We start from the raw sequence: 20,157 nt of genomic DNA on the forward strand, positions 1-20,157 counted from the left end.
GTTGACTATCGGCACGGGTACCTCCTCTGCTGGAGGTTCTGCCACGAAAGGGCGGAATGAACCTAGACGCTGGTGTGTCCATCCTAGGTCTAGGCACGGAAGGTAAAGCTGTGACTTTACGTGCGGATGACGCCACCAGGTCATGGGTGTCTTTCTGGATCAACGAGGCAGCAATCCCCTTGATCAGCTCTTCAGGAAAGAGACACTTGGATAGCGGAGCAAACATCAGCTCTGACTTCTGACATGGTGTGATCCCCGCCGACAAGGAGGAGCAAAGGTGGTCTCGCTTCTTAAGAACTCCAGACACGAAAGAAGCCGCAAGCTCGCCAGACCCATCCCGAATGGCTTTGTCCATGCATGACATGATGAGCATGGCAGAGTCCTTATCCGAAGGGGAGGTCTTTCTGCTCAACGCTCCCAAACACCAGTCCAGGAAGTTGAAGATCTCAAAAGCACGAAAAACTCCCTTCAAAAGATGGTCCATGTCTGAAAAGGTCCAGCAAATCTTGGAGCGTCTCATAGCCAGTCTGCGGGGAGAGTCTACCAGACTTGAGAAGTCGCCCTGGGCAGAGGCAGGAACTCCCAAGCCGAGAACTTCTCCCGTGGCATACCAGACGCTAGATTTGGAAGCAAGCTTGGTCGGGGGAAAGATGAAGGATGTCTTCCCAAGTTGCTTCTTGGCCTGCAACCACTCTCCCAGTACCCTTAAAGCTCTCTTGGATGAGCGCGCGAGTACGAGCTTCGTAAAGGCAGGAGCTGCTGACTGCATGCCTAAAGCGAACTCAGAGGGAGGTGAGCGTGGGGCTGCAGACACAAACTGGTCCGGATACAACTCCTTAAACAGGGCAAGGACTTTCCTAAAGTCTAAGGAGGGAGGCGTAGTCTTGGGTTCATCTATGTCGGAGTGTTGATCGTCCAAATGCGCAGCTTCGTCGTCATCAGAGATTCCTTCATCCGAATGCTGAGGAGGAAGCGGCAAAGGAGGAGAAGAAAGCTGAACGGCTGAATCCGGCAGCACGGGTGCATGCGTAGCTGCACTGGATCCCACATCATGCCGCTGCTGGTCAGTCTGAGAGCTGGCAACAACAAAAGCGGAGTGGTGGTGCGTGGTGGGGACTGCCGTGGGTTGCGGAGACTGCCGCATTGCGTCAAAACACGGCAGCTTGACAGTACCTTCCCACTGCTGATGCGGTAGCTCACGCATGTCAACGGAGGGTGCCGCACGTCGGCTAACGTCAACATGCGTCTGGCAGGGTCGACTGCGCATCGGTGGTGGAGCTCTCACAGCCGGAGTGTGGGAGCAGGCAGCCGCAGTGTCAGCTGAGCGCACAACCGTGGCAGGTTGTAGGTTAACGGGTGCAGCGTCAACCTTCTCAGCACGATACTCCTGCATGAAGGAAGCTAGCTGAGTCTGCATAGACTGCAGCATAGACCACTTAGGGTCTACAGCGGTTGGTGCGGCAACAGACGGAGTGATTGCCTGCTGCGGAACCACTCTACCTCTCTTGGGAGGTGTGCAGTCTTCGGAAGACTGCGGCGAGTCCGAACTGACCCAGTGGCTACACCTGGGCCGTTGGACTCGCTCGGAAGGGACCTTGCGCTTGAGAGGTCGTGAGACCTTGGTCCAGCGTTTCTGACGAGAAACTTCTTCCGCAGACGAGGAATGAATGGGCTCACTCGTCTGTTTGTGGATGGGACGATCTCTGCAAGATACGTCCGCAACCACTGAGGGTACATCTGTACGCTGATCAAGGCCTGTCGAACCCTTTGGTCCTTCGACATTGCTTCTCCCCTGGGCTTGGGAGCTTGCAAGAGGTCCCGGACTGGGAGGACGACTGGCACGAACAGATGCACCCTCATGCGTAACACTGACACTTTTCACAGCACTTGCACTCACTACACTTCCCACTGCACTTTTCTCCTTCAACTCTTTGACGTCGGCCAAGAGTTGATTGCGGTCATTCGCTAATGACTCAACTCTGTCACCAAGAGCCTGAATGGCACGCATCATGTCCGCCATCGAGGGTTGCTGAGAGCTAGTAGAAGGGTCGGGTGTAACCACTACAGGGGAAGGAATAGGTTGTGGGGCATGGGGAGAGGAAAAATCAAAAGAGCGAGACGAACTCCTCCTGATCCTATCCTTCTCTAGCCTACGTGCATTCTTAAGGAATTCTTGAAAATCGAATTCCGAAAGCCCAACGCATTCCTCACATCGATCTTCCAATTGACAGGCTTTACCCCTACAATTGGAACAAACGGTGTGAGGATCTATAGAGGCCTTCGGAAGATGCCTAGAACAGTCCCTAGCGCTACACTGCCTGTACTTGGGGACTTGAGTAGGGTCAGACATCTTGAATTAGTCAAAGGGGGAAATCCAAAATCTATCCAAGTCGTCAACAAATAATCCAAAATCTAATCAATAAAGCTTGATAAGGTATTGATGATAACTCCTGTACAGCGAAAGCTAATAACTAGAGAGAATACATCACCAAATAGCGTGAAAATCAACTCCAGAAACAACAGCGTATCAAGTAGGTCTTGCCGGTGGCACGACAGAGAGAAAATTGGTTCTTTGTTGACAAGAAGTACTGGAGTATCTACTCGACAGATGGCGCTGTTGTTGTACACCCCCACCTGTATAGCGATCGCTGGCGTATCCCGCCCGTAGGTTTTTTCTGTCGGGCAGCAGAGCTGCAGCTACATGATCACCGGGTAAGATTAATATTGAAAAAGACATTTTTCTGGGTTGGGTACATTTTCCATACAGAAGGTCTATTAAAGACCTCTCGGCATATGTTTCCATATCATCAGGATATACAAATTCCACTGATAACTCTTATGAGAAATATTTACAATATCGGGTAAAGTTAACATTATTGAATGGATGTTCCACAACACTTGCACGTACAGTATAACAATTTGTTATGTTAATTTTTTTTTTTCATTTTTCATTCAAGTAGGAATATATTACTGAAATTAAGATAATGTCAAAAACATTAGAGTAAAAGTAGGAACATACAAGTACCCTTAATCAATTTCTGCTTTAACAAACAACCAATACTTTCTAACAGGAAAAAAAAAAAAAAGTCCCTTCAGTATGAAGAATCATTTTAAACTGATACCAAATATAACTTAAGAATAAATAAACAATAACTTTTGCTTCTGATAAAAAGAATTTTGATAAAGCTTCTCATTTCTGTATTCCCCTAATGTTCATATTGCTTTTTCTCCAGAATCCCGGTTTAATCGACACTTGCCCAGAATATTTTAAGTTCAACAAGTGCATGCTCTTAAAGAAACAGAGCTCTCTATCGGTCATTGGTAAGGAGCCCAAGTTGTTGCATCAGTTGACCTAGTTTTCAGTTTCAAAGTCGACATTATTCCTCCTCTAGATATCATGACTAAGGGAGGATTCACTGGACTTGTGACATTTGACAAAGGGAGCAAGTGATGTCTAGAGCTTGTGAAGCTCATCACTATTGAAAGGTGGTTGAACATGTGTTGTCTAAAGGTGGAGGCAAGTCAATGTCATTGTTATCCTGCTATAATCAATTAGCCTAGTCTTCCCCGGCTTCTCCCTTGAACTAACAGCAAGTTTCCTTTAGTGCTAGAACTGGTAACTTGATCAGCAACCATTGACATACTTTTCCATGAATGATACAAGAGTGAAATGCACTCTTCACGGTGATTATTTAAACTACAGAATTGCTTCCAACAAGATACACAAAGGGAATGCAGATCACGATCTCCCAGAAATAATTCCCGTGCACATTCCATGCAATAATTGCTAACTAAACCAGGGGAAGACATCTTAATGACAATATGTAAACAATCTGAGAGTGTGCCATCGTCATCGGTCAATGGAGATAACTGAAAACTAGACTAACTGACGCACCAACCTGGGCTTCTTACCATTTAACAATAGAGGGCTCTGTTTCTTTGTAAAGGGCATGTATTTGTTGACGAGAAAGAAAATGGGATAATTTTCAAAATATTTCAAAATTCTACAGCTAAGTGTCTATTAAACCAGGCTTCTGGAGAGGAAGCAATGTAAACATCATTGAAGAGTCATCGTAATAATATTCGAGGCATGAAATCCTAAATGAAACAACATAAGCACAATTTCAAGAATACAGAAATCATAACTGCAACTAACTTTAAGGTACTTACACTTAAAGGATGATCAGCATCGATGTCAATTCCAAGAGAGGATATAAGATCAATGGTAATGTTCTTATCCAAAATAACTGGATCAGGCAAGACTTGTAGATTGCTCAGCTGAAATAGAGAACATTTTAAACTTGGAATTATTATGATAAAATTCCTTATTGCAAAACTCGTCCTCAATTTCTTTGCTAAATGTTTTCAAATGATGAGGCCTTCTGAACAAGTATAGTCATATGAACTATTTTATATAATCATAAATCCAAAGAAGTTACCCTTTTAAAATTCATTTTAACAATATGTCAATGCACTAACTTGCATGGGGTCCTCCTTATTGCCACAATTTCGCCAGGAGAAATGAACGCGGTACAGCTGAAATAAATTACATTGCTGAGACATTTCATAAAAACACACCTCCTTAACAATATGAGATTCATTATGAAATTCTAAATTTACTATAGAAGGGATTTTGACGAAGGAAAAATCTATTTCTGGGCTCAACCTGTGTCGCTCCGTGAAATGCTCCTTAAAGCATCATTTCAAAGGTATAAATACTGCTAAATATACCAGAGAAAAAAGTTGCATGGAATGCCAGGAATATATCCAGCTCGCTCACCCCTAAAGGGTGTCGGTATTAAAACTGGGGCGAGTGATACCACTACCAGAGGTCCCTTTCCAATTAGACTTCTCCCTCCTCAAAATCCCCCGTTACTACGAGGTGTTGTTCACTACAGCTACTGCCCCCCCCCCCCCACCACTACTACCTATCCTTCTCCCATCATTCCTTGTTAGCACCCATGAACGTTCGGACGTGTTTTTTGTAGCTCTGTGTTATTTTGTGTTTTTGAAGATGTCAGGCATTTTGGAGATCCCTGCTCCCAAACTGAGTATAATACAGTGACCCCTCGTTTATCGCGGTAGATAGGTTCCAGACCCGACCGCGATAGGTGAAAATCCGCGAAGTAGTGACACTATATTTACATATTTATTTAACATGTATATTCAGACTTTTAAAACCTTCCCTTGTACGTAGTACTGTTAACAAACTACCCTTTAATGTACAGAACACTTAATGCATGTACAACAGTACCCTAAACTAAAAGAGGCACAAATATTAAAGGCGATTTTATATCATGGGTTTCCTAAACACGCCAAAAAGCACGATGAAAAATGACAACCAATGTTTTGTTTAGTTTATCTCTGATCATAATGAAGAAACAAACGCATTTACACATCTGTGTATAGGTTAGTTTTTGCATCGATTATATTGATTATTCAGTACAGTATGTTGATTTTGTTATTACCAATGTTTTACTTCATTTTTCTTAGGACTTCCAAATGAAATGTTTTTCTTTATAACGACGGCGTCATAAAGTACGCTCAGTAAACAAACGAAGGCATTTAACGCGCATGATGAAAGTGATAAATAATGATATTACAGTAAAAGCTTTTAGAAAATATGTTATTACAAATATTATTTACCGTATCTATATAAAATCATACATACGTAGCAAAGCAGGAAAACAATTTACGAGAGAGAGAGAGAGAGAGAGAGAGAGAGAGAGAGAGAGAGAGAGAGAGAGAGAGAGAGAGAGAGAGAGAGAGAGAGTTGTTTTACATACATAAAAATAAATTTTAAACAAAAAAAAAATAGCCCCATTTCATATAAAATAGGTTATTACAAATATTTTACTTTATCATATTACAGAAGTCTGTATAATACTGTAAAGTTCAGTACAGTATGTTGTTGTTATAGTCGTGGCGATGAAATTCTCACGAAACAAAAACACGGCATTCAATTACAACAGCTGATTCATTCTCTCTCTCTCTCTCTCTCTCTCTCTCTCTCTCTCTCTCTCTCTCTCTCTCTCTCTCTCTCTCTCTCTCTCTCTTTCTTCGTGTTATACAATACTTACATATAGATGAAGAAACTAAAATTAGTTTTCTTAGTGTCAATTAAATACGAAACGAAAAAATTATGCCGAGTTTACATCCATTTCAATCGTTGCTAAAAATACGGCATCCGATTTCATCAGCAAACCACTAATTTTTGGGAAACATCATTTTATTCTAGAAAATTGCTACTCTTTAAATAGTTAATTGCACATTAAGAAAGCGTGTACTTTTGTTTTTAAATTTCGGGTGTTTTAAAAATTGAGAGTATTGTTGACTTCTTTTTGTTTTACTTTTGGCTGTGATTAGATCAGCTGACGTCTAGCTGCTGCTCTTGAGAGTGTACGAATACACTAACAAAGTATCGTTTATACCATTTCTTAACTTATTCAAACCGTCTACAGTATACAGTTGATATTACATAAGCACCAATGTGTTATAACCTATCAAATTTTTTTGTTTATTACATTTAAATCAACACACACACACACACACACACACACACTCTCTCTCTCTCTCTCTCTCTACCTCTCTCTCTCTCTCTACCTCTCTCTCTCTTTCTACCTCTCTCTCTCTCTGTGAGCTGCTTTTCACTACCTCCCATTCCTTACCTCTCTCTATCTCTCTAACAAATGATATCTTTGTTGCTCCTCAAAGTTTCATTTATATTGAAAATCAATCATGACTCAATTTTCCTTACTTTCTCCAATCTCGCACCATCGGTCACATCGCGGTATTTTCGAAATTTCCGGAAAATCCGCGATATATGTGTATACATGCGTTATGAAAAAAATCCGCGAAGTGGTGAATCCGCGATGGTCGAACCGCGAAGTAGCGAGGGATCACTGTACTTGTGTTTGGGATTTCTAGGTAGCGACACACGTTCATTCAATAACCTTGTTGGGTTTTCTCTCAGCCGCTTTGTTGACCCTCCCTTATGGGTGTGTGTGTGGTCTTTTGGTGTTGCTTCCTCGGGATCTTTTTGTTTTGTATGGTATGTTATTGATACATATACTGTATGTTCCGCAAATATTTTGGCTTCATATTGGCTTTACTCATCACTACTTTTGTGGCCTTAGCACTACTAAATCATAGGAAATTCATCATTAATTCATGTGTGAAGCACCTCCATATCATAAAACATCCAATCCAACTGGTTTTGTTTTAGAAATGCTATCAATCCTACATTGGGTGGTTTGGTAGATATTATCATTTTGTAAATCTTATAGAACTTCCTCTTGCTTCCATTTCTAGTTTTTCATAACTTTGCCTTCCTTTCAGAAGGGCTTGCATACTCCCTTCAAATATGAGAATCCCTAAAATTTTTTGTTTGGAGGGTTTTCTCTTTTTTCATTTCTCACAAGAGCAAAGGTTGACTGGGGTAACATGCATTATTATTATTACCAGCTAAGCTACAACCCTAATTGGAAAAACAGGATGCTATAAGCCCAAGAGCTTCAACAGGGAAAATAGCTCAGTGAGGAAAGAAAATAAGGAAACATGAATACAGTAGTGTGCTCAAGTGTACCTTAAAGCAAGAAAATTCTAACCCAATACAGAGGAAGACCATGGTACACAGGATATAGCACTACCCATGACTATGGAACAATGGTTTGAGTTTGGAGTGTCCTCTTAGAAGAGCTGCTTACCATAGCTAAAGAGTCTCTTCTACCCTTACCAAGTGGAAAGTAAGCGTAGCAGTTAACCTGTTGAGTTAAGAAGAACTTTTTTGGTTACATCAGTGTTCTAAGATGTATGAGGAAGGAGGAGAATGTGTAAAGAATAGGCCAGGCTATTCGGTATATATGTAAGCAAAGGAAAAATTAGCCATAACCAGTGTACAGTAATACTACAGTATCTAACCAGTCAAAGGACCCAATAACTTTCTAGTAGTAGTCGTGTATCTCAATATGTGGCTGGTGCCCCGGCCAACCTACTACCTATACAGGTACATTCAATTTTAGTTTTTGTATTGTGTTTTCTTGGAATGCAAGAAATCACAGCAGAAGACTGGTTCGTGAAGCTTAATCATCTCAAAATATGTTACCATAGATCTATAATGAGAATCTGTGGTTAAAACTAGTGGGGAGGAAAATGTTTTGATGGTTCCATTATCATTTGCGTTTTATACCTATTCCTTCCTTTTCCTTAATAATCTCATAAATATGACAAGTTCGAAGATAATTTGTATTTTTCCTAACCATACAAACCTTAGCTATTTACATAGAGTTTCCTTTTGGCGTAGCTGAAATTACGAGCCATTAGAATTTTAATGAGGGTTTAACTACCCCCGCGCTAGTTAGCACGGGGGTAGGGGAGGGGTAGCTAGCTACCCCTCCCCCCTCCACACACCGGTGAGCTGCCTCACTTCACTTAGAGGTAGGACTTGTCTCGGGGGACAGGGCTGGCGGGCAAATATGTGTAAATAGCTGTTTGTATGGTTAAGAAAAATACAAATTATCTTCGAATTTGTCATTTGTTCCGTAACCGAAATACAAACCACGCTATTTATATAGGGTGACTTACCCTTAGGCAGGGTGGAAAGTCCCCAGCCTTACTGGCTTTGGCTTACCCGGGGACTCAGAATCTGAGTGCGTAGCACTTCGAGAAAGAGTCCCTGCACCTCACAAGTTTATTGCTACGCAAGAAACGAGCGGCCTACATAAGTGTGTGTGGAGAGATGAAGTGTGACTCGTCCTAGGAAGTTGACCTGAAGTCCTTTATATGGAATTCTAGGCTAGGACGTCCCCATACCACCTCGTCAGGGTATGGGGGACGCGACAGTATTGTACTTAATACTAGGAACACAAGGAAGCATGGTTTACCTGCAGAGATTTGAGGTCAGCTATGCAGAGACCCAGGATGCTGCATTCCCCAAGAGAGGGGAGGATGAAGAAAGAAGTAAGGGCCAGACATACTTTTTCATTCACGCAGACTAAAACTGGGTAACAGTGCCCTCAACCTTCTGCTACCTGTCCATTAAGGAGCCTGAGGTTAGACCAGCTGTTGTGCAGCCACCACAGGGCCGTTAGAGAACGTATCGAGTCTCCTGTGTGTCACGTCTTGCAGGTAGTGGGCTGTGAAGGTCGTCTGACGCTTCCAGACTCCAGCTTGTAGCACCTGCGTCACAGAGAAGTTTCTCTTGAAGGCCAGGGATGTGGCGATGCCCCTGACATCCTGTGCCCTAGGGCGACGTGACGGAGGAGGGTCTGGATTCAAGGCCAGATGGATTACCTTGCGAATCCAGGCTGAGATGGTGTTCTTGGTGACCCTCCTTTTCGTCCTACCCGTGCTCACAAACAGGGCTTGCACGCGGGGACGGGCTGCAGCTGTTCTCTTCAGATAACGTCTCAGACTTCTCACTGGGCAGAGTAGCAGGTGATCTTGGTCATCTGTTATGGAGCGGAGATTCACAACCCTGAAGGAGTCGAACCGTGGGTCCGGAACTCCAGGGTTCTGAGTCTTGGCAACAAACTCAGGGACGAACTTGAACGTTACCTCCCCCCATCCCCTTGAATGGGCGATGTCGTACGAGAGACCATGGAGTTCACTGACTCGCTTGGCCGAAGCCAGAGCGAGCAAGAATACCATCTTTCAAGTCAGGTGTTGGTCAGAGGCCTGGCGTAATGGTTCGAATGGAGGTCTCTTCAGAGCCCTGAGGACCTGAACCACATTCCAAGGAGGTGGTGTCACTTCCGACTGAGGGCAGGTAAGCTCGTAGCTACATATGAGTAAGGAAAGTTCCAGCGAGGAGGAAATGTCTATTCCTTTCAGCCTGAAGGCAAGGCGTAAGGCTGAGCGATAGCCTTTCACCGCCGAGACTGAAAGGCGCATTTCCTCCCGCACATAAACGAGGAATTCTGCTATTGCTGGAATAGAGGCATCGAGGGGAGAGATCCCCTCCCACGACACCAACCACAGAAGACTCTCCACTTCGCCTGGTAGACCCCTGCGGATGACTTTCGCAGGTGTCGAGACATCCTTTCCGCAACTTGTTGCGAAAAGCCTCTCTCAGTGAGGAGACGCTGGATAGTCTCCAGGCGTGAAGCTGAAGCGATGCTATGGCTCTGTGGAAGATGTTGCAATGTGGTTGTCTGAGTAGCTCGTGTCGTGGGGGAAGCTCTCTCAGGGGTTGCGTCAGGAGCTGCAGAAGGTCCGGAAACCACTCTGCATGATGCCATAGCGGAGCTATTAAGGTCATCGACAGGTTGACCGATAGTCTGGTCTTGTTGAGCACCCTTCTCATCAGACAGAACGGTGGGAAGGCGTAGACATCAATGTTGTCCCACCGTTGTTGGAAGGCATCTTGCCAGAGTGCCTTGGGGTCCGGGACTGGGGAGCAGTACAGCGGCAGCTTGAAATTCAAGGCTGTCGCGAACAAGTCCACTGTCGGGGAACCCCACAAAGTCAGGACTTTGTTGGCTACCTGAGGATCCAAAGACCACTCGGTACTCACTATCTGCGAAGCTTTGCTCAGATTGTCGGCGAGCACATTCCTTTTCCCAGGAATGAAGCGAGCTGATAGACGTATCGAGTGGACTTCGGTCCATCTTAGTATCTCTACTGCAAGATGGGATAGCTGTTGTGAAAAGGTACTTCCCTGCTTGTTGATATAAGCCACTACTGTGGTGTTGTCGCTCATCACCACCACAGAGTGGCCCGCCAGGGTCTGTTGGAACTGTTGAAGGGCCAGAGAAACGGCCTTCAGCTCTAGCAGGTTGATGTGGAGGTACTTTTCTGATTCTGACCATAGGCCTGAGGCCCTCTGGTTCAGAACGTGGGCCCCCCACCCTTCTTTTGACGTGTCCGAAAACAGCATTAAATCCGGGGGAAGGACGAGAAGATCCACTCCCTTTCGGAGGTTGTCGTCGGTCAGCCACCACTGCAGGTCCGTCAGTTCCGCAGGTCCTATCGAGACCAGGAAGTCCGGGGAATCGATGCCTTGATCCCACCAGGACTTGAGCCGCCACTGCAGAGATCTCATCCTGAGGCGGCCGTTGGGAACTAGACGGGCCAGGGAGGCTAGGTGACCTAAGACGTAACCACGATTGGGCTGGAAGATCTTCTCGACTGAGGAAAGGTTTTGCAACCCTTCTCAGCCTTGCTATCCTGTCGTTTGATGGAAAGGCTCTGTGGAGTTCGGTGTCTAATATCATGCCTAGATATACCAGTCGTTGTGTTGGGAACAGAGAGGACTTCTCGAGATTTACCATGATCCCTAGATCTTGGCAAATTCCCAGAAGCCTGTCTCGTTGTCGAAGAAGGGTCGACTCCGAGTCTGCCAGGATCAGCTAGTCGTCCAGATAAGGAAGGAGACGGATGCCGTTCCTGTGCGCCCACGAAGATATCAGTGTGAACACTCTGGTGAACACCTGAGGTGCTGTGGAGAGACCGAAACACAGCACCTTGAACTGGTAGATCTTGTTGTCTAGGCTGAAACGTAGGTACTTCCTGGAAGACGGATGGATTGGGATCTGGAAGTACACGTCCTTCAGATCCAATGTGCACATGAAGTCTTGCGGTCTTACTGCAAGTCTGACCGTGTCTGCTGTCTCCATGCTGGACGAAGTTTGCTTGACAAACTTGTTCAGGGCTGAGAGGTCGATGACGGGTCTCCAGCCTCCAAACGCCTTCTTTACAAGAAAGAGTCGACTGAAGAAGCCTGGGGAGCCGTCCACGACCTCCTGGAGAGCATCCTTCTTGAGCATGGTCTCGACTTGCCCGAAGAGCTAGCCCCTTTGCCAATCCCTTGGCATAGAAGTTCAACGAAACTGGATTCGCTGTCAGGGGAGGTAGAGATGAAATGAACGGGACGCGATATCCTTGTCCGACCACAGAGGTCGTCCAGGAATCGGCCCCGAGTTGCTGCCACCTGAGCACGCAACTTTGTAGGCATTCCCCCACAGGTGGACACGCAGGGGGATTGCCAATCCTAGCGCTTGCGGCCACGGCCGCTCCTTCTAGGATTTTTGCCTCCCCTAGAGGACTTTGTGCCCTTTTTGTCTTTGACAGGAAAGGGCTGCGGTTTAGACACCTTGGTCTTAGCTGCCGGAGCCTGCTTCGGTGTCCTGCGAGGCTGCTGTTGTTGTTAAGGAGCTGGAGGCTTGTAGGGCTGGGATGTAAGGGCCTTCTGGAGGAGCGAATCTTGACTCGTCTTCCTCCACCTCTCAGCAGTCCGTTCTATATCCTTGGGCTCGAACAGGCTTCCTCCAAGGATGGAGGAGTGTCTGAGCTTGCTGACATCCATAGCGGGGACCTTCGGGTGGAACCTCTCGGTCACCGAGTCACGGCGCTTGAGAATCGAGTTAGCCCACAGGTTAGTGACCTGGTGAGCTAAAAACTCGATAGAGCGTGTTCCCGAGAGGAGGAAGGTCTTCAGGGCCTTCCTATTGCTCTCCTTGGACAAGTCCTCAGAGCGCAATAGGATGCCCAGAGACCCTACCCAGACATCCAGCCACGAAGTGGCCTGCAAGGCACACTTCGCGACCTTCTCCTGGCTCAGGACCTCCGACGCTATGAATGTCACCTGCCGGGCGTTGAGTTTCTCTACAGAGAGACCCCTGGTGAGCTCTTCCACGGAGTGGTGGAGGGGAAGAGCTAAACAAGGCTCCTTCCTGATCTCGAAGTACCTCCTCTGCTGTACGCGAGGAGGTGGGAGGAGCTTGTTCCCGGCAGAAGAACGGCTGGAGGAGGCAAGCTCGGAAAGCTGGCCCTCAACCTTGTCCCTGGCGCTCTTCACCCCTTGGGACCAGGGTAGGGCTGCACTGGTCTTGGGGGGCTTCTGAATGCCATAAACCTGGCGATCTCGGGATCCTTGAAACTATTGAGTTGCCTCATTAGTCCTTGTGGACTGGCAGCTAAGTCTCCTGTCCCCATTGGTTCTTCATGAGGGGACACGCGGACGTTCTCCCGGGGAAGGGCTGGCTATGGACGAAACCTCGATGATGATTTGGGTAACGTCTTGGAGTCTTTGGGCTCCCTCCTGGGAGGGATACAGGACTCCAGCAAAGTGGTCTGGAAGGTACTTCCTACACGAGACGTTTATCTCCCTTGAGGTGGGGTTCCTCCCATTGGTGCTGTGGGAGAGTGTCTCACCTCACTGGATTCTCCCGAGGATGGGAAAGGTTCGTCCACAGGAGAAGGAGAATATGTCTGCGTGGGGGAAGGGACCTTCCCGACGGACCTCTTGGGAGCCAGCTTAACCCGGGGAGAAGTCACCGCGAAATCCACTCCTCTCCTTCTCTTCAGTGGGGGCGAGGGAGCCTTTGGTTTCAGTCCCAGATCAGCAAGGGCTGGCTTCATAGCCTGCACCACCGCTTTCATCAGGGAACCGAACCAAGGCTGGCGGCTGACTGACGCAGTGCAGCAATCCCCGCTGGAGGGAAGGGGATCGGTTGATCCTTCGGAGAGGATACTACAGGGCCTGTCTGAAAAGAAGAAAGGGAAGAACAATGTTGTCCGGACGTCTCTGATGACTCTTCTGGCTCCTGGACGCGTGCTCGGCGCTTCCGTGATGGCGATCGCGAGGATGATCTGGAAGTATCCCGGCGGGAATCGCGCTGGTACTCGCGCGATGGAAGGATCGCTGGTTCGCGCTGGCGATCGTGCGGTGGCAGGATTAACGGGTCGCGCGTGGGTGCTGGATCGCGCGCGGGCGACCGTTGGCGAGCAGGCGCGTGGGCGCGTGGAGATGAGGGTGCGGGCGCGCTGGCGACTTGGCGCGTGGGCGCGCAGGCGAGGGTGTGCGTGAATGCACAGGTAAGCGCGAGTGCCTGGATGATCGCTGGCGATCAGGAGAATGATGGCGCGTAGGCGAACGATGCGGCCTAGGCGAGATCAAGCGCGTTGGCGAGAGATGTCGCGTCGGTGAGTGACGGCGTGCTGGCGAACGACGGCGCGTTGGTGATCGATGACGGGTGGGCGACCGACCTCGTACAGGTGAGTTGGCGCGTGGATGAGTCGCAGCCCTGGGGCGATCATAAGCTTGGGCGTGTTGGTGAGCGCTCGCGCGCAGGCGAAGAATCACGCGGGCGAGTAGGCGAATGCTGGCGCGTAGGCGAATGCTGGCGCGTAGGAGATCGCTGACATGTAGGATGGCGCCGTGGCTGAAGGTCTCGATGGTGAAGTCTCGTGGGCGGGCTCAGGAGCTGGCTCGTGGGCGCGTATGCACTTTAGTGCGCGCTGGAGACGAGCGCAGGCGGTGGTCGACGCGTAGGGGAACGCTCACGAGGCAAAGGAACAATGTCCTTGCCTGCGCCCAGATCCGAAGATCGTTGGCGCGCTGGGCGCGTATCAGGAACTGGGCGTGCCGTAGTGCGCTGATGCGCTGGAGGTTGACGGCGCTCAGGAGACTGTCGACGCGCAGCAGGGGCTGAAGTGCGCGAGTGCGCAGGCGAGCGCTGAGCAGGAGAGCACTGACGAGCAGGTGAAAGCTGGCAATCAGGAGAGCGCTGGCGAACAGGGGCGTGTTGGCGATCAGGAGAGTGCTGGCAAGAGGAGTCTGACGACTCATCTGCCGTAGAGCGCTTGCGCGCAGGGCGCTGACGAGCAGGAGAGCGCTGGCGAGCAGGTGAGCGCTGGCGAGCAGGAGATCGCTGGCGAGCAGGAGATCGCTGGCGAACAGGAGAGCGCTGGCGATCATTAGAGCGTTGGCGAGGAGAAATCTCCTACGGCAGGAGAGCGCTGGCGAGCAAGCGGGCGCTGGCGATCAGGAGAGCGGTGGCGCTTGCGCGCTACAGAAGGGCGCACAGGTGAAACCTGGCGCGGAAGGGCCTCACCCACATTGTGAGAGAGGTCCTTCTGCCCCGAAGGGACCGGTGCTTGCGTAAGCAAGGGAGATCTGGCAGGCACAGGAGATCGCGAACGATCAGCAGAGAGGTCCAGAGGAGTTACTGCTATGGTCTGCTCCCGACGAGAAGAGTCCTTCACAGGGGACGATGAGGATGACGACCTGAAGAGGAGGCGCCTCTTGACTCCCTTGTAAGGAGAAGGAAGGCCTCGGTGACGAAGAGGAGGGGGAGCCTTACGGCGAAGACGACCTCGTGGCAGGGTATCAGCATCGTCGGTCCTCCGAAGAGGAGTCTCTGTTAGTGCACTCCCCCGAGAGGGAGCAACACTCGCAGGAGAGACCGTTGGATCCAGCTTCCCCCTCGAAGGATGTTCGGAGGGGGAACCTGGGCCTTCAGCAGCAACAGCAACAGTAGCAGCAGGGGTTTGACCCGACCCGTCGGACGCCTCTGTCACAACAACGTCGTCAATAGCCAAGGGATCTACCTCTGGTATAACCGGCGACTGTTGGACAGCTGCCCCCAACTGGATCAGATCAAACAGGGCTTCCTTGGAGGGCGAGCCCTTAAGCCCCAAGGAAGCCCAAAGCTGGAAAAGATCATCATTAGACACAGTTTGGTCGTAATCGACAAAATCAATACTATCCTCCCCCGAAGGAGGAGGGGGAGCTCCCTCGCTATGGGAGGCAACGCCCTCTCCCACACACCGAGTTTGGGAAACAAAAGAAGGGCCTACGCTACCACTCGGCGGCCTCTCACGAGAGACCGAACGAGTGGGAGCTTCGGAGGAGGTTCGGGCAACGGAAGAAGAGTCCTTGGAGAACTGCTTCCCCTGGGGGGAAGAACGGTCTCTCTTAGAACTCTTCTTACGCGGCCGCGCAAACCTCTCCCACTGGGAGGGAGGCCACTCCCGACATTACATACACAGATTATCACTATTACACCGTTGACCTCGACACTGCGGGCAAAGGGTGTAAGGGTCTTTCTCAATCGCCGACATAAAAGTTCCACAGGGGCGATCGGGAAGTCCAGGGCATTTCCGCATGGTGGAAAGCAAAGGTAGAGGCCAACTTCAAACAAACACACACTGGAAGAAAAAGCAAACAAATTAAGGCTGTCAATATGCGAGGACGGGACAGAAACGTCTGTACATCGTCCGAGCCAAAAGGGAAGTGAGGCAGCTCACCGGTGTGTGGAGGGGGGAGGGGTAGCTAGCAACACCTACCCTACCCCCGTGCTAACTAGCGCGGGGGGTAGTTAAACCCTCGTTAAAACTCTTATGGTTCGTCATTTTAGCTACGCCGAAAGGAAACGCTATGTAAATAGCGTGGTTTGTATTTCAGTTACGGAACAACTACTAGTTAGGGTCCCAGAAAGATAACCATGAGTCACAAGTCCATAGCCCTCTCCTTAACAATTAACCTTACATCCTTTGTTTACTGGACTAATACAAGTAGTGGTAGCAAAATCAAAAGATACTGGTTCATTTGTATCTGTATTTCTAGACTCCTGGAAAGTGACAAGGCATTGAAACCAAGAACTAAGTCCTGGCTCATCTTGGCACAAAGGTGAGATCTATGAGTGGTTAGCGAGTTGCTGTCCCTTACACTAAACAAAAGAAATCTGTATATATGAACATAGAAGGCATTTAAAACCACGATGAACTTAACAAAGCAAAGGAACCAGCTGATAAATGTTCAAGTGAATGATAAGGAGCTCAGTACCACATAAGTCATTAATCTTAATTTTGAATAAGATTTGAATGTTCCAAATGAATAAATAGCATCCAATTTCATGGTTAGTACTTGTTTACAAATAGATAATACTGTATAAGTAATAAAAAACTGGATGCTTTCACTCATTTCCAAAGATTTGGCATTCATTTCATGACGGAATAAGCATTACCTAACTACTGTACATCAAAATATAAATACAGTACTGTACTAATGTAATATTAAAAACATTCATACTTACTTTTCCATCTTTAGTCTCGTAAAAAATACGAGGCCCCTGGTTGTACTGAGCATACATACGTAAGGAAATGTGATACATAAGAAAGTACGAAAATATGCAAACACCCAACATCAGTAGAAGTAGCAATCGATGGTCAAAACAATGCTCTAAATGCCTGGAAAAAATGAAATGGATTTGTAAATTTTTTTCTAGAAAATTAAGAATAAAAATACTTACAAGATTACTAACAAATACCACAAGAATTTCTTGTGACATTGCAATGCATCTTGGGTTCAACACAAGTTGCAATGATTAACATATAAAAAACTATGCATATATTATACAGTCAACACAATAAACACAAGACATTAAAAAAAAAATAAGCCTATACCTTTTGAAAAGGTGGTTTTTGTCATCTGATAATTCTGTCTTCTCTGAATCCAAGGCATTCTTTGCAGCATCAGCTTTCTGACTAACTTTAATCTTCATTTTGTAGTTTGTTTTATAAAAACACAACAAACCTAGAAAGAAAGAAAGGGAGAAAAAGCTCAAATTCTACTCCAAGTTATATAGTACTGTGTATAGGTATATGTGTTGTATGACATGTCTATAAAAAAGACAGAGACAATGCAGTGTCAGTGAAAAATAATTGTACAGTAGTTGCTAAAAAGGTCACTTTAAGGGACTTCAGTAGAGTTATACAACGGTTATATCATTTCACAACGAAGTAATCATCGTCTCCAACATGAGGGAGCTATTGCTGAAGCATAAAGGTTATGAGCATATATTGCAGATAGCAGCTAATCATAACAAAAATGCTACAAACTACAGTACAGTTCAATATACAATCAAAAGTATTACACGCATTTAACATATTTTAGAATCCTCAAACAGGCATAAGCCCTATCGTAACCCGGAAGAGGACGAGACGTAAGGAGTAGATATGTGTGCAAATGCCCAACCCTTCCATAAATATCCTTTACTAAGCCCTCATAATCTTCTATGAATGAGTAGGAGGACATAAGCAAATACATGGAGAAAAAGCCCTAGCAATGCACAAGCACATAGACTGCAAGGCAAAACTTCAATAGAAACAGACCAACAAGAACTCAATCTGCACCTTCTATAGAAATCTTGTTAAACATTATTTTTGGGCTCGAGCCATGTCGTCGTGATGGAAGGTCCTTAAAGTAGCTTCCTAAGGGATATACAGTGAACCCTCGTTTATCGCGGTAGATAGGTTCCAGACCCGGCCGCGATAGGTGAAAATCCGCGAAGTAGTGACATCATATTTACCTATTTATTTAACATGTATATTCGGACTTTTAAAACCTTCCCTTGTAGGTAGTACTGTTAACAAACTACCCTTTAATGTACAGAACACTTAATGCATGTACTACAGTACCCTAAACTAAAACAGGCACAAATATTAAAGGCAATTTTATATCATGCGTTTCCTAAACACGCTAAAAAGCACGATAAAAAATGGCAACCAATGTTTTGTTTACGTTCATCTCTGATCATAATGAAGAAACAAACTCATTTAGTGTACACATACATGTATAGGTTAGTTTTTGCATCGATTATATTGATTATACAGTATGTTGATTTTGTTATTACCAATGTTTTACTTAATTTTTCTTAGGACTTCCAAATGAAATGTTTTTCTTTATGACGCCGCCTGAAACGACGGAGTCATAAAGTACTGTACGCTCAGTAAACAACCACGCTCAGAACAAAGAAGGCATTTAACGCGCATGATGAAAGTGATAAATAATGATATTTACAGTAAAAGCATTTACAAAATATGTTACCTTACAAATATAATTTACCGTATCTATATAAAATCATACAGTACTGTACAGTACATATTGTACGTAGCAAAGCAGGAAAACAATTTACAAGAGAGAGAGAGAGAGAGAGAGAGAGAGAGAGAGAGAGAGAGAGAGAGAGAGAGAGAGAGAGAGAGAGAGATTGTTTTACGTACGTACTGTAAATGTAAATTAAAAAAAAAATCAATTTACGAGAGAGAGAGAGAGAGAGAGAGAGAGAGAGAGAGAGAGAGAGAGAGAGAGAGAGAGAGAGAGAGAGAGAGAGAGAGAGAGAGAGAGAGATTGTTTTACGTACGTAAATGTAAATTTTAAACAAAAAAAATATGATAGGTTACAACATGTAGACTTTTAAAACCTTCCCTTTAACTTAATGCATACAGTACTAAACTATAAAACAGGCACAAATATTAAAATGTTAGAATATTAAAGTAAAAAATAAAGATTGTTACTGTACTCACCACGAAAGAAGTTCAAGAAAAACTTGAATGATGATGGCGATGAATTTGCTGCACAGTAGAAATGATGATGATGAAGCTGATGATGTCTTCTACTGTGCAGCCAATGATAGTATTTTACGTCTCTTCAGACGGAGGTGTCTTTTCCTGGGACACCTCTTCAACTTCTTCAATTTCTTCCGAAGGCGTATTAGCAGGAGGAACTGGCTCTTTTTTGCGAGGCTGGAAGAACATTGTGATCGGAAGTTGCTGCCGCTGCTTCTTTTTCCGATCTAAGAGCATCCTGTAGGGAGTCATGATGTCATCGACCTTGTCGGAGAATTGCATAGACCGAACCATATCCTCGTCCCACTCTTGCAACATTTCTTTCACCTCCTTTATATGGTTGCAGACCTTGGCAAGCCATTCTAGTGTTAAGCCCGTTTCTTCGACATTTTCTTGGGTCTCTTCCTGGGTTTCACTCTCTTCTTCGCTTGCCGATTTCGTCAGGTCTTCTAGGTCTGCGTCAGTTAGCGGCTGGGAATGGCAGTCCAACAACTCATCGACGTCTTCAGACGTCATGTCGCCAAACCCGTCACCTCCAATTATGGCAGCCAACTGCACAGATTTCCGTATTGCAGAGAGTGGAATCTCAGCAGGTGTAAATCCCTCGTCGTCGTAAACAATCTGGGGCCACAACTTCCAGCTCGCATTCACAGTTGCAGGTTTCATCTCTTGCAGTGCCTTCTGAATATTCTCCAGGCACGTGGCTATGGTGTACTGCCGCCAGTACGCCTTCAAGTTAAAATCTTCATCCTCATCATCTTGGGCAGCATCGACACACGCAACGAGGTCCGCCAAGGTATTCTTCGTGTAGAGGGCCTTGAACGCCCTGATAACCCCCTGGTCCATCGGTTGAATTAATGACGTGGTGTTGGGTGGCAGGAACTCAACCTGAACACCCTCACGCGACAGGTCAGTTGCGTGTCCACCAGCGTTATCCATAAGGAGAAGGATCTTGAATGGCAAGCCCTTCTCTACGAGATATTCATTGACTTGCGGGATGAAACACTGGTGGAACCAGTTGGAGGTCAG

General features: G+C 46.6%; 1 protein-coding gene across 2 annotated transcripts in view; it reads right to left on the bottom strand.

Annotated features, from left to right (window-relative positions):
* LOC137626799 (ganglioside GM2 activator-like) overlaps window positions 1-20,157 on the bottom strand; it is a 63,477-nt gene that overhangs the window by 6,427 nt on the left and 36,893 nt on the right. For both annotated transcript variants that reach the window (XM_068357794.1, XM_068357787.1), the window contains exons 2-5: window positions 17,188-17,317; window positions 16,818-16,971; window positions 4,480-4,536; window positions 4,171-4,278 (exon numbers count right to left, since the gene is read on the bottom strand). In XM_068357794.1, coding sequence (XP_068213895.1) covers window positions 4,171-4,278; window positions 4,480-4,536; window positions 16,818-16,971; window positions 17,188-17,285 — 417 coding nt within the window. In that variant the 5' untranslated portion in view covers window positions 17,286-17,317. The remainder of the gene's footprint in view (window positions 1-4,170; window positions 4,279-4,479; window positions 4,537-16,817; window positions 16,972-17,187; window positions 17,318-20,157) is intronic.

The sequence above is a fragment of the Palaemon carinicauda genome, chromosome 2, assembly GCF_036898095.1.
Source record: "Palaemon carinicauda isolate YSFRI2023 chromosome 2, ASM3689809v2, whole genome shotgun sequence".
NCBI classification, from domain to species: Eukaryota; Metazoa; Arthropoda; class Malacostraca; order Decapoda; family Palaemonidae; genus Palaemon; species Palaemon carinicauda.